Source organism: Abramis brama, assembly GCF_963993115.1.
Source record: "Abramis brama genome assembly, chromosome: 19".
Classification (NCBI taxonomy): Eukaryota; Metazoa; Chordata; class Actinopteri; order Cypriniformes; family Leuciscidae; genus Abramis; species Abramis brama.
The window spans coordinates 11,207,733-11,221,085 of record NC_139981.1 but is presented as its reverse complement, the minus strand read 5'-3'; the positions used below and the strand labels follow the sequence as shown (position 1 = coordinate 11,221,085).

The following is a 13,353-nucleotide window of genomic DNA, read 5'->3' as shown; positions in this document are numbered from 1 at the left end:
AGTTTTAATAAAGTTCAGTAAAAAAAAAAAAACTTCAGTAATCCAGGGTGCAAAACACATCAAAGCAAACAGATGTGGAAAACAAAAAATGAAGTTATGAAGGTTCCCAGACTAATTGTTGTTTTGGCAGTTAGTCTATTCTATTTGATTAGTGGAAGCAAAGCATGTTGTCTGATTCAAAATGAACTACTAAACTGACTCTTTCAAAACTTCTGATTGTTCAAGACAGGTGTGTTGTAATTTGGTACATTAACCTATGATGCAATATATTTTCCCAAATAGAAAGATTAAGAGGTTAACATCACAGTATTTTCCCAACAGCACAAACAACATGAAATCTACAACAATAAGCAGAACATTGAAGATGCTTTTCTTGCTCCTTGGTAAGCATTGTTTTGGTTACTATACTTCATGTTAAATCTTAAATGAATTCATTCTAATTTCTCTTAGGGGTGCACCGATCTGACTTTTTCAGTCCCGATACCGATGCCTGGGCTTTGTGTATCTGTCGATACCCGATACCGATCCGATACTATAGTTGAATTAATAATAAACTGTATACCTTCCACCTTATACCTTCCTTGAAGAGACTAAAGGCACCAGACTTTACTAACTAAACATAACTAAGACAAAATAACAGATGTATGTAATGTGTTGAATTCTTGTTTATTTAAAAAACAATTGTGCATTCAAATCGAAAATAGAATATAATCAAACTTCTTTAAATAAATGTAAAAAAAAATAAAATGTAGCAGTGGAAACAAAAAAACAGTGTATTGGTCAAACATACAATAGTAATCTGACAGTTTCCAAAAATTGTAAACATGTAAAAATATAAAGTGCAAAGTCCTGCAAACAGGAATTTAAAATGCAACATAGCAGCTGAACCTGAGAATAAAAAAATAAAAAGTTGGTCGAACAACAACTTGATCACACATACAAATAATAATAACCAAACATTGTAATGTAGTGCAGTGTCACACCACCATCACAAACATGACCTGTGAATGCTCACTTAATTAGCAATGGCAAATTTAAATGTCAGTTTTAATGATCATTATGTTTCATATTTTTAAAAATGAAAACAAAAAGAAGCAGGGTTGTGTTTTATATTTCGTGTTGTTATAAATATATGCAGTAAAGATAATCAATGTACGCGTTTGCCTGAACCACATTTATGTGGCCATTAATATGTTTAAGATTTTTTTTTAAATGAAAAGAGGCAGAGTGGTGTTTTATAACATACTTCGTTTTATTGTTGGCTAAAATATACATAAAGAGATGACCGGAGTAGCCAGAGCGAGCTGAGTGACGCGATCAAGAGCGCTGCTGTTCCATTTGCAGAATAACCGGACTCGCGTCCTCTCGTCCTCGGGAGTTCGTTCTCCTGAGTCGAACTTGGCAAGTCCGAACTACCAAGGACGGACGCAAGTCCGAAGTTTGCGTACTTGGTATTGAGAAACGGCCTCTGGCTCGCTCCATGTTGCTTCTAGCATGCGACACACGTGAAGCTGACGAATGACGTAGGTTCTGCTGCGACGACGAAAAAAAAAAAAAAAACCTGGATCGGCCCGTGGATCTGTTATTTTTTCCGATCCCCGATCCAGCTATTTTATCAGTATCGCGGCCGATATCAGATCCTAATATCGGATCGGTGCACCCCTAAATTTCTCTATGACAATTTTGAGATGTCTTTGTGGTTCTTTTACAGCGTTTCTCTTGACTAAAGCTCATGGACAGAATACTTCCTGCAATTCCACTGAATTCTCTTTTGATGAAATTAACAAAAACCTTCAGGTACAGCATCTCTGTATGGACAGCTAAAACACTATGTAAACAATTGTAATAAAATAATGGTACTTTCAGTTTGGACTATTGCAGGCAAATCTAATATTTATATATATATATATATTGTAGGATATGAAAAATTGTTTGGAAACAATTGTTTCTGACACATGGGCAACAAATCAAACCGCAGAAATTTTTAATCAACTACAAATGCTTACTGATATCATCCAGAAGCAACAAGACAAAGGTAATTCAGTCTGTATCTCTCCTTCCAAAAACAAAGTTTCCAAACAACATATCAAAGAAATGAAAGAAACACCCATCACATCCTTTCAGCTTATGTTACTTAATATTTTAGCATATATCACATGCTATGCTATTTTTCCAAAACTTCAACACAGTGCCGTATATCACTTATCCTAATATGTTTTAAAATTGCAAATATAGCACAGCACCTAATTATCAGATGTGTACCATATATTCTATTTCTTTCAAATATAGTTAGGAAACAGCAAGTTAAACACAGCTAATATTTATATCCATAAAAGTACAAACATATCCTGTCCTTGCAGAGTTACAGATGTTAATGCCAAAAAGCTGCACAGCTCCAACACTGCCCGAGGATGGAGGACTGCTGTGTGCACCTGTGACGGATAAGAAGATCTACTGCAAACCTATGTGCAATGCAGTATGTACATTAGTCTCACTGCTTTCAGAGCACATTATATATGTGTGTATATATATATATATATATATATATATATATATATATATATATATATATATAAATAAATATTTTTCATTTTTTGTTTCAATTAACTAAAAAGTTATGCTTTCAGATACAGTACTGTGCTTTAAACACATTTTGGATTAACTTTCAATTAAAATTGAAACGGCATAATGATTTTTTTATTTTATTAAAGCATACTATAAAATACATTAACTTTTCCACTATTAACTACATCCTCACATTAGAATGATATCTGTAGGTTTCATTTTAAATCAAATTCAAGGCTTTTAAGATCTTTTTTTAAGGCCTGCTAATTTTTTTAATTAACACCATATTGGGGGAGGGTAATATTATACTGTACAATATAATTATATTATATATATGACAATTAATTTATATATACACACACATTCAAAATTTGATTATATAATATTCTAGATACCCTATTATTCTACGATTTTTTAATACACATTTTAATACATTAGGAAGCACATTAGCTTTCTTATTGTTCCTCCAGTTAACAATTAAAACAATGCAAGCAATGCAATGTAAGCAGTGTAAAAAATATGGTTCGATCCTCACATTGGTCTGGACAAAAACAGCAGACACGCTGAATTCAAATTCAATCTCTGACAGATGGTGTTTATGGAACAGCAGAAATATAGCGGTGTTCCGCTCCCAAATTTAATGCCAAATTTACACTGCCAAGGTTCCTGCTCAGAGCAGAGGTGGCATAAATGTATTTACACAGTGATTTCAATTGTATACTTTGATTCTAGGAGCTGAGGTGGGTCAAAGCAGGCATATTTTGGTCTTGCTTTTATGCAGCATTATGCCTTTACACAGCATTTTGAGCAAGCACAGATCAGCTTTATACCTTTGCTGTGTACAGAAGCCTTAAGACCTCTTGAAATTCAGGCTTTTGTAATACCATTTATATTTAAGGCTTTTTATGATTTTAAATTTGATAAAACCAAAGACTTTATAAGATCCAAAGGGGCCTTGTAAAATGCACACAAACTGGTGCAGGTTATAGGACTTACACATTTACAGATATACTATAGCCCAGTTCTCTTAGGGCCTGTTCCAATACCCTCACTTGCGCCTAAGTCTTGGCCACTTAAGAGTAAGTGCACATGACAAGTAAGTGGCAAGCTTGTTTCAGGTCTGATAAATGCCAAAGCGCAGTACCCTTTACGGACAGTAAATCCCAAAACACTTTAGAGTGGCAATTATATTTTTACATATAATCTGGGAGTAAAACATTGTACATTTTATTTTATCACTTAATTGGATGCACCATCTTCTACACACAGACTACCTTGGAGACATTTAGAAGTTTATTTTAAAGTGCAAAGTATTGAAAATCAAAATGTATAAATGAAGCTATGTAAAAACTTCACTTGCATTTTTATAACACTATTCAAACACTACAAGTGTGGGTACTGGGACAGGCCCAAATAGTTGAATTTGCAAGTTTGTGAAGTAAACACATTATTTGTTTAACAGACTTCAATTGACAGAACCCAATGATTCATCAGCACCTCCCAGTGGACAACCCAAGATATTGACAAAAAGCTTAAAACCAGAATCCAGGCCAATAGGGTATGAACCAACATGACAAAACAACACATTTACTTTTCTATATTTAATCTTTCCATGCAAACAGGGTTATGATTTCAGCTATCTTAGAAGATCACGGCTGTTCGAGGAATGCAGTGCTGCCACACAACACAAATGGACAACACAGTTTATTGGTGGCAACAGGCTGGCTATATGCGACAGTAAGTTTTGCACATTTGTCCAATTTGAGATTTATAAATGAAGCAATCTGTGAGGTTCACAGGTTACATTATTTAATGGAAATTAGTACTAAATGCTTAAGTGTACTGAAAAAGATGTTTTCCTACATTTCTCTGAAGAGTCCAACAATGCAGTATCAGGAGCCCCCTCTGCCTACTTCCCTAAGGGCCATGACTGTCACAAAATAAAGAGCCAAGAAAACCTACTGGAGAATATAAAAAGCATCTTCCAATCAGAGCTGGAAATGGCAGGCATCACACAATTAAAGTCTTTCAGCCTTTTCTGCGGCTAGAACAAAAAGATTCAAGGAGCTCTAAGAAGTGTTCAGGACTGGCTTTGTGCTGGGTATAAAATTGGAAAGAAACCAGTTTTTGTTTGGCCATAGAATGTAAAGCATGATTCATGGAAGTGCAAAAACATTAGTAAAATGTAAACTGTAGAAAATATAACACTTAAGGAAATTAGAACCTAGTGGTGTGATGAAGAAACATTAATAAATATGTTGCTCAAATCAAATTAACCACAATAATTTAATAACTTAAAATGTAACAATTAATGTATTCAAGGTTCAGTATGGAAATGCCACAGTAGATGACAAAGGTAAAACATAAGGAGCAAGCTGGCACAGGCAGAATCATTTACAAAGAATATATATTTTTCTAGCTCTGATTGTTGGGCTGGGGAGTTTTAGAAAATCTTCAGACATTAGTCATGTTTTTCTAAACAATTTTACAGTATACAATTAATCACCCTCAGACAATGGAAAAATAAAGCAGCCTATTACAAGGGGGATTCAGACGATTTCATTTCCGTGGCTGGAATAATCTGCCAATTGGGGTCTAAGGAGGAGACGAGTATCAGACAGATCAGATTAATGGCAGATGTGCACCAGTCATCCAACTTAACCAATCATAGCCTAAGGCCAATGAATCTGCCCCTGTTTATTTCATTCGCAAATGCTGCATGTGCAACAGAAATTGTGTGATTTTATTCAGTCCATTTCCATCTGTCCAAAATGCATATTAAAGCATTTCTTTACAAATAAGCAGCCTATTTTTAGGATTAATATGAATCCAATTCAGTCTGTACGCAACCCTTCTATTTTCAAACATGGATATTAAAAAGCATTCTAATGTTCTGTTTGGCTGTATTGTTGCAAAAGGACCACTAGATGCCAGTGTTGTCAGCATTTAAAGTACTTATATGTGAATAAATACTGAAACACAGAATCACATAATCTGTGCTTGAGATGAAGACAGTTATCAATAGAAAAAGAACATTTCTACTTTAGAAAGAGCTAGTATAGTTCAACACATTGGATTTATTCAAGCTTTTCTAACAGTACAAATAAGCAAGATCAAAACTACAGATCACATCATCTAAAGTTGTTACAATGTTGGTTACACTGTATATGAAGTCTGTGTCCAACAAAATTAAATCATTCCCAGGCAAAACAAAACGGTCACTATAAAAAAGACAATCAAAATGACAGATATAAGCCTACAAAACAGGGTTTTTCAAGCATACGTTGAAGTCTGACTGAAGTCCCCAGCATCAACACAAAATGCCCTTCTGTGCTAACTTCTGCAAAGAAAAAAAAGAGACTACATTTTTCAGATTAAAGCGCTTAAAATGCTTCCTTGGTGCCTTAGCTTTGGGTACATAAGGATATTGCATTAGCAGCTTCAATGAGAAAGACCATTTTTTCTATCATTGTGTTTGGAAAGTACATAGTTACCAGTCGCAGGGAGTGAATCTCAGAGCTGAGGGTCTCTCGCAGAAGCTCAAGCTCTTCTTCTTTATATAACTCCAGCTCTTTCTTGAGTCTAAATGGCACACACAGACACATTCATGCAGGAAGAGCAGATCATGATGCCCAAAGCGAAATAATACAATTTTAAAATGACACTCGCTATTTTAATGTCTTTGTAATCTTAAAATCTTTCATTTAATTTAAAAATTAGTTTAATTTAATGTAAATCTTTAATCTTGTTCAATCCTACAAGCAAGTTAATACTTTATACTGGATTGAGAGAGATAAAAGAACAGAAAAAATGCTCTTGAATGCACTTAGTGAAAGATGTGAAATTGTGTTTTCTACACCGATATTCAAAAGAGCTGCTGCTGAAACTGCAGAACCATGGAAAAAACTTAGTTGTGAATTAAAGGGGTGGTTGATTATGATTTCACTTTTCTAACTTTAGTTAGTGTGTAATGTTGCTGTTTGAGCATAGACAACATCTGCAAAGTTACAACACTCAAAGTTCCTTAAAAAAATTAAGGACTACAACAAACGGCTGGTAGGGACTACACGGCATTCCTCCCGGGTTAGTGACATCACCAACCCTAAAATTTACATAAACCCCACCCCCGGGAACACGGTCTATGTTGAGAAGAGGAAGAGTTGTTGTAGTTGAGCACATTTGCTCAAACTGTCGCATCCGTCTTTTCAATGCAATACAGTACCAAACACAAATGCAATAGCATGCCACTCTGTAGGCATCTTACAACAGTTCCCACATGAGCGATTTTATAGATTATCATGCCAGAATATGCTAAATCAATGACTTAATCAGATAAATAACTCCACATCAGCAACATAAATTCATTTACTTACAGTCAGTAGAATGTCTGTTGGAGGAGCATCAAAATAAAGTGTTGGGAAATGTTAAGCATACAGTCTAGTCCTCTAATGACAGTTAGTTGACATGTAGCTGCAAAGTTACTTCTAGTTAGTAGAATGTCTTGTCATGTCAAACAAATGCTTGCCTTGAATAAGCACCTATCCACTGAGTTGAGAGAATATAATCGCATAAATGACATGAATGGTATGCAACTTTGCTCTTCCTTCATCAGGCTACAGCTACAACATAAGGAGAAAAACAAGCCTTAAAGGTGCAGTAAGCGATTTTTGAAAAACACTGTTGAAAAGTGGTTTGAACCAAACACCAAAACACACTTTTAGCCAATCAGCAGTAAGGGGTGCATACACTCATGATGGGGAGGAGAGAGAGCTCAGTTCACAAGACAGACATTAGCAGAACTACTATAGAAAGAGAGAGATGGCCAATAAAATACAAAAGAGGAAAAGGCCAAAGGAATGCAACTTTAAAAAGAAGGGTTATGATCAGGCAAGAGTCTTACGCGTTAATATCAGAGAAGCATTCCAGCGCTGCAGAGATCTTAAGGAGCGGGAAGGCCTGAAAACTGATGCTGAGGTTGCTTTATTTCTTCTTGATACGCGAGTAACGTTAGTTTTGCTGTGTTTCACAGAACTAAGATATGCTGTCTTTTGCTTGAATATACTCATGTGTCAACTTTACTTGTTTGTTCATTTGCATTATTATTATTATTATTATAAGCCTGAAATCTCTAAACCTCCTCCACCACCTGTTTCAAGCAACGGCTCCCAAAGTGTGTCCGAAAAGTGAGATAACATGCTCCTAATATATGGTTTTTCTTTTGGTTCCTCTTTTAGTGACCGCTATAACCCATTTATCACATTTGTAATATATTAGTTACTTGGACTATCATGTTATGTTTTTTTTTTGTTTTTGTTTTTTTTGGGATGGAAGGGATGACTTCAAAAGGATTAGAGCAGTGGTTCTCAACTCCAGTCCTCGGGACCCGCTGCTCTGCACATTTTATATGTCTCCCTTATTTAACACACCTGAATCAGATCATCAGCTCGTTAGGAGAGACTCCATGAACTGAACTGAGTGTGTCAGATAAGAGAGACATACAAAATGTGCAGAGCAGCGGGTCCCGAGGACTGGAGTTGAGAACCACTGGATTAGAGGATCTAAATAACAATTAGACATTCAACCTGAATTATCATAGTGACACAAATTGCTTTCCCTTATTGATGACATCATACCCTCGGGCGACAGGCACAGCAGATTCCGCCATAGTCGCTGCATAATGTGGGGACGGAGGCATCATGGTAGGGGTGTGATCCTTGGGTAAGGCCATGTTTGTTTTGGTGATTTCAAATATCAACAGCATTTACAAGTCATCGCTTACAGCACCTTTAAGGGCAAAGAATTTTCACACTGAATGTGAACACAACAGCCTTGGAAATCCACAAATCCTGTCTGTATAGTATAAACCACTTACTAATTAGAACTGAATATGTTTGATTTTCATATAAAGACATTATTACATTACTACTTTAGACTAAATGTTGCTTTGGAAAAAGAAGTAAATCTCTTTGAAATGCAGTGTTTTTTGTTCCAGCTGAATGGGTTTCCAGGATGTAACCAGTTAAGGCAAATCAACATAAACAAATTTTAATGCACACTTTTCAAAGAGATTTAAGGATTTACGAACACAGTTTAGAACAATCGGTAAACAAATGCACTATATGAACAAGAAAATTTGATTATAATGGTTTGGTGTAACTTGCATCCCAAAACATTATAATGAGGAATGTGAATAAGCTCACTAAATACTACTCTGAGGTTTAAGAAAGTCTTGAATCAACCCAAAGTGCCTGATAAAACACATGGAACCTGAAACATCTTTACATGTGCAAAATAACTCACTTCAACCCTGCCATGTAGTAAAGTTTGGAATGCTAATGGAGTCTTTCTCATAACTTCCACTTAAATAGACACTGTTAATTTCAACTGACGTGTTCAATGTCAGATGATCAATACAAGGGAAAAACTGCCCTCTGCACGATGGGGGCATGTGTTTAAGAGTGATTCATGACTAGGAGAGGAATGAACATATCCTGAGCTTAGCAGCGCTGTCCCAAAAGCCTCGTCCTCAGCACATCCTGAGGGCTTATACAGTCTTTCCTATTAACGAGGAAGATTTGCTTCACACTACCCCCACATATGATTTACACACCCCAGTGGAGGAGCTTTCTTCCTGAGACAGGACAGCTATCGATCCCCTTTCCATCATCACTTCCTAGTGGGGCGTTGATCTGAAGGGGTTGTGTTTATCTAGCTCTGGACCGGACATAGTAAGCAACATATCAAAGACCTAATTAATAGGATGGATCTAATGCTGCATTATTTACACATGGTGAAGGATGATGTTAAAGATGGATGAAAGGAAATTCAGCATTCTTTGCTCACGCTCCTCATGGATCATGTTTCTCTGGGTAGATGAAGACACACTAACATTACGATAGGTCTTAACTTTCTTGCCTGATACAGGTGCTGTCCGTCAAAGGTTTCTGACGGACCGTGAGCCTCTCTGTCTTCAAAATCTGTGTCAAAGCCACTGCTTCCTTCAGATCTCTCTCTATATCTGCAGAGGAACAAAAAACTAGGGGGTGAGGCCTTTTTGACACATGGATACTTTTTAAACTATGTCAGAGAAAGTACAAAAGTGAGCAGAGCCTTGTTTCACCTGTAAGCTGTGATTTTATATCCTGGAGCTCAGCGTCTAGTGATCTCTTCTCTGCCTCCATGGAACTCAGCAAAGTGTTATTTTGCTTCAGCAAGTCAATCTCTGAGGAACAGCAAAGGTGATAACTCAAGTAACCTGCTGGCAAGCAATCAGACTACAACAAAGAGACCTTTGAAAAACAATAACTTCTTCAATGATACTTTGTGTCTTTTTATCTATTAGTGTACTTCATGCCTACAGCATGTCGACAAAAGCTTGAGAGTCATTCAGTGCTCATTAACACTAATTTTGGCTCAAATAGTTTGCTAAATCTCGTGTGGTGAATGATTTGATGGTTAGTGAATTAACAGTGTAAAGCATATTTTCAGAACTTCAGAATAAAAATGTTTAGTTAATGAAAACCTATATATGATTCTTAATAGCCATTTTGACTAAAACAATGTCAAGTTTGACTTTAAAAAAATAAGAAAAAAATCAAATGCTCAAGAAAATAAAACTAGCACAATCAAAAGATTGGGGTCAGCAAGATTTTTTTGGAAGATTGAAAGAAATGAATACTTTAATTCAGCAAGGACACATTAAATCGATCATAAGTGCACTAAAAACATTTATAATGTTACAAAAGATTTCTATTTCAAACGAATACTATTCTTTTAAAGTGCTTCTATTATGGATTTTTGAAAATGACCTTTCATGTAGTGTGTAACATAGCTCTAAGTGAATGAAAACATCCTGCAAAGTTTTAAATCTGAAAGTGCACCGTATAGTTATTGTCTCTCAAAAGTAAGAGTTGACTCTGAGTCAATTAAATTAATCGTTTTTCAAACGAATTCTAAGCCGTTTCGTTGTGACGTCAAGACGAAACATTAGCATATTGCCCGCTCACTTATTGCGCTCACAGAAACCAGGGAAAACTTGAACCCCCTCAAACACTGCAGCTGATTCCTGTGGATACTGGATAGCATCATGACAAGAAGATGCTGTGCTCTACAATGTGAAGGTAAAGCCAGTTTTTTCCACTGCCCAAGGATGAGCATGTGAAGAATCAGTGGTTAAAGGTTATCTTTACAACGATACCTTGGCAGTATAACCCGAACCTTGTGCTGTGTGTGTTCCCGTCATTTTACTGATGACTGCTTCTTCAACTGAAATGCGTTCAACGGTGGATTCGCTAGCTAGTTGTTATTGAAGGATGGGTCATTACATGTACTGTCAAAAGCACAAGTATTGTAGAAACAATACACAACCTGTCGTACTTCCTTGTAGCAATCATCATTGTCCGTGAAAAGGGATAGAATGATAAACTGGAGTAATGTCTGCTTAATGTTTGCCAGCACAGTAATAAATTACATTTTAAACTATATAAAAAAACACAACTTTTTTTCAATTGTATAAATTATAATATTTCACAATAACACAGTTTTTACTGTATTTTTTATCAAATGAGAGACTTTCAAAAACATTAAAATTACATTAACATTACCGAGCCGACCATTATTGGATTAATTAAGATCGGATTGGATTTATGTACAGTAGTTTGTAATGCATTGCTGAGCAGTGAATGAAATACTTTTGTCTGATTTTCAACAATAAAACACTTACCTCTGTGTAGAGTTTCAGCTTCCAACTCCAGACTCTGGATCTTAGAGCGGGTTTGGGTGTGAAAAACAGCATTTCTGTTGCTGATTAGGTTGAATTTATTGTTGAAAGTTATCATCTCCTTCAGGAATTTCTCTTTTTCTTCACAAAATTCTCTTTTCAGTCTGTCCTGAATTTTAAAACAACGGAAAGACTATTATGCAGATTACAAAAAGAGTACAAAAGCACTTTTAACACTTCAGCATGTACATTGTATTAGATGACGGATAATGCATGGCTCTGAAATCTTCAATGGCCAATGATGTCTTTCTTTATCAGTCCACATGATAGTTACAAGCTTCATATAGTAATAATATTGTTTCTGGCTTAACTTTGTTGTGTTTTAATGGGGTGTGTGATGAAGAGACAATAGCCTTTCCAAAAAGACGGAATATAAATATTCTTCAATGTGAAAGTATGTACCAGGGTTTCTTTGAGGTCTCTCTGCAGTTCCAGGAGTTCCTCTTTCTTCCTTCCCAGTTGATCTCGTCGCTTTGTCATCAAAACAAGCTGCAGTTTATTTTCAGACAGGAGCTGAGCCTATGGTCACAAATTAATCATGAATTTGACCAGTGTCTTATTCAGATGGTGCCAAAAAGTGTCCCTCAAATGAACTTTGTATTCACAATCACAACAGTGAAGTTTTATAACTGGCTGCACAAAGACATTGCAGCAGCACAGAATGTTGCTCATCTGACGGATCAGTGGCTTCAATGCTGTTTGTTAAGGTAAGCTTATGTCATTGTATTTGTAGGTCATTCTGTAATTGACATAGCATTGCCTTTTGAATTCAAGTCCCTGCTTCTCTCCTTTTACCAGCTCAGTCAACTGTGAAAGACATCAAGGATCCTTCAGGTAATTACTCTCTACCTGGCTTCAAAGAATGCAAGCAAATTATGCTTCGTAATTACACGGCACACGTTGGTCTGACCAAACATAATATTACGCAGAAAATTAGACACGTCTTTCATGACATTCACTACCTCAGGTGGATCACTGAGGTCATTCAAGGAGTCGGTATTTTAAATGTTCTAAACTTTCCACAATGCAGAACGGATGAATTTAAAAAACTGTGAAAATGTTAAATATAAATTTTTAAATGTACTACGTGATGATCTGTTTATGTGAATGGGTGACATCTTAAGTAATCTGCATTCAGAATCCTATTGATTCTGTATTGACCTCGGTATTCATGAAAAGAGTGACCTCTTTAATCAAATGATTCAATTGCTCATTGACTTACTATGTCTGACATTGGTTTCATACAAACGGTGTGCCACATGTTTGCAAGGATAATTGTATTTTTAAAGGTTTTCAACAATAATACTAATGTAATCTGAAAGAAACGAGATTGATTTTGCAGTGCTGCTTTGAATTGATCCACTCCATTTTAATGTATCCTGTCCATTAGATGAAGTGTTTTAATCATGAAACAGAATGTCTTTTCACAGCACCAAAGGATATTAATACTGCATATCAGCTTTCTGCACAGATAAACTTTAAAGTGAGTGACAGTGGACATTCTCTGCTGTGTGGCAATATTTATATCAGATGTAATTTAGGCCTATATATTCAGATAACACTTTAAGAAAAAAATTACATGGGAAATGTATCTTTTCTAATCTTCCATTGTGTGTGTGTGTGTTTTAAACACTGGGTAATAACTGTCCAAACCTTATCGTCCAGTTCGTGATCTGCTTTCTCCAGTTTTTCACATGAGGAGTTTATTTTGTCCTGTACACTCTTGATGGCAGCTTTAACTGAATGAGCAAAGAACCGAACATTATTAACTTTTTCTTACTCTACGAACGTATTTTCTTTTACAAAATACTTTTATATTCAATGTAAAATAACTTTAAAATATTGTTGTGTTGAATTTTATTTGTTCAAAAACACTCGCGAGCTCATCTCAATAAATTAACCGTTAACCTGCCCATGTACCCAGCGTTACCTTCATGAAGCTGCTTGATATTTTCCGACACCTGCTGCTCTGTCAATAAAATTTGCTCGAAAAGAGATTCTAGGCTCAT

The 13,353-nt window shown here is 35.9% G+C and overlaps 2 protein-coding genes across 2 annotated transcripts; one reads left to right on the top strand and one right to left on the bottom strand.

The window, feature by feature from the left end:
• Positions 1-236: 236 nt before the first annotated feature.
• On the top strand, positions 237-5,459 carry LOC311070109 (uncharacterized protein). The gene is made up of 6 exons (XM_084093801.1): positions 237-383; positions 1,712-1,797; positions 1,918-2,035; positions 2,361-2,476; positions 4,188-4,302; positions 4,441-5,459. Exons 1-6 carry the CDS (start codon positions 257-259, stop codon positions 4,611-4,613), a joined length of 735 nt encoding a protein of 244 aa, XP_083949927.1. The 5' UTR covers positions 237-256; the 3' UTR covers positions 4,614-5,459.
• On the bottom strand, positions 4,745-13,353 carry LOC311069472 (coiled-coil domain-containing protein 172-like; the record flags this gene model as incomplete). Its single annotated transcript, XM_084092651.1, has 7 exons — positions 4,745-6,147; positions 9,481-9,583; positions 9,686-9,787; positions 11,288-11,453; positions 11,747-11,863; positions 12,998-13,083; positions 13,275-13,353. The coding sequence occupies 7 exons, from the start codon at positions 13,351-13,353 to the stop codon at positions 5,970-5,972; spliced, it is 831 nt and encodes a 276-aa protein (XP_083948777.1). The 3' UTR covers positions 4,745-5,969.

Bases quoted from the DNA above. Each gene is read 5' to 3' on its own strand.
- LOC311070109 (XM_084093801.1), top strand. From the start codon at position 257: ATGATGCAATATATTTTCCCAAATAGAAAGATTAAGAGGTTAACATCA. The intron at 2,036-2,360 runs GTAATTCAGTCT...CTGTCCTTGCAG, and splicing joins CCAGAAGCAACAAGACAAAG to AGTTACAGATGTTAATGCCA. The intron at 4,303-4,440 runs GTAAGTTTTGCA...ATTTCTCTGAAG, and splicing joins CAGGCTGGCTATATGCGACA to AGTCCAACAATGCAGTATCA.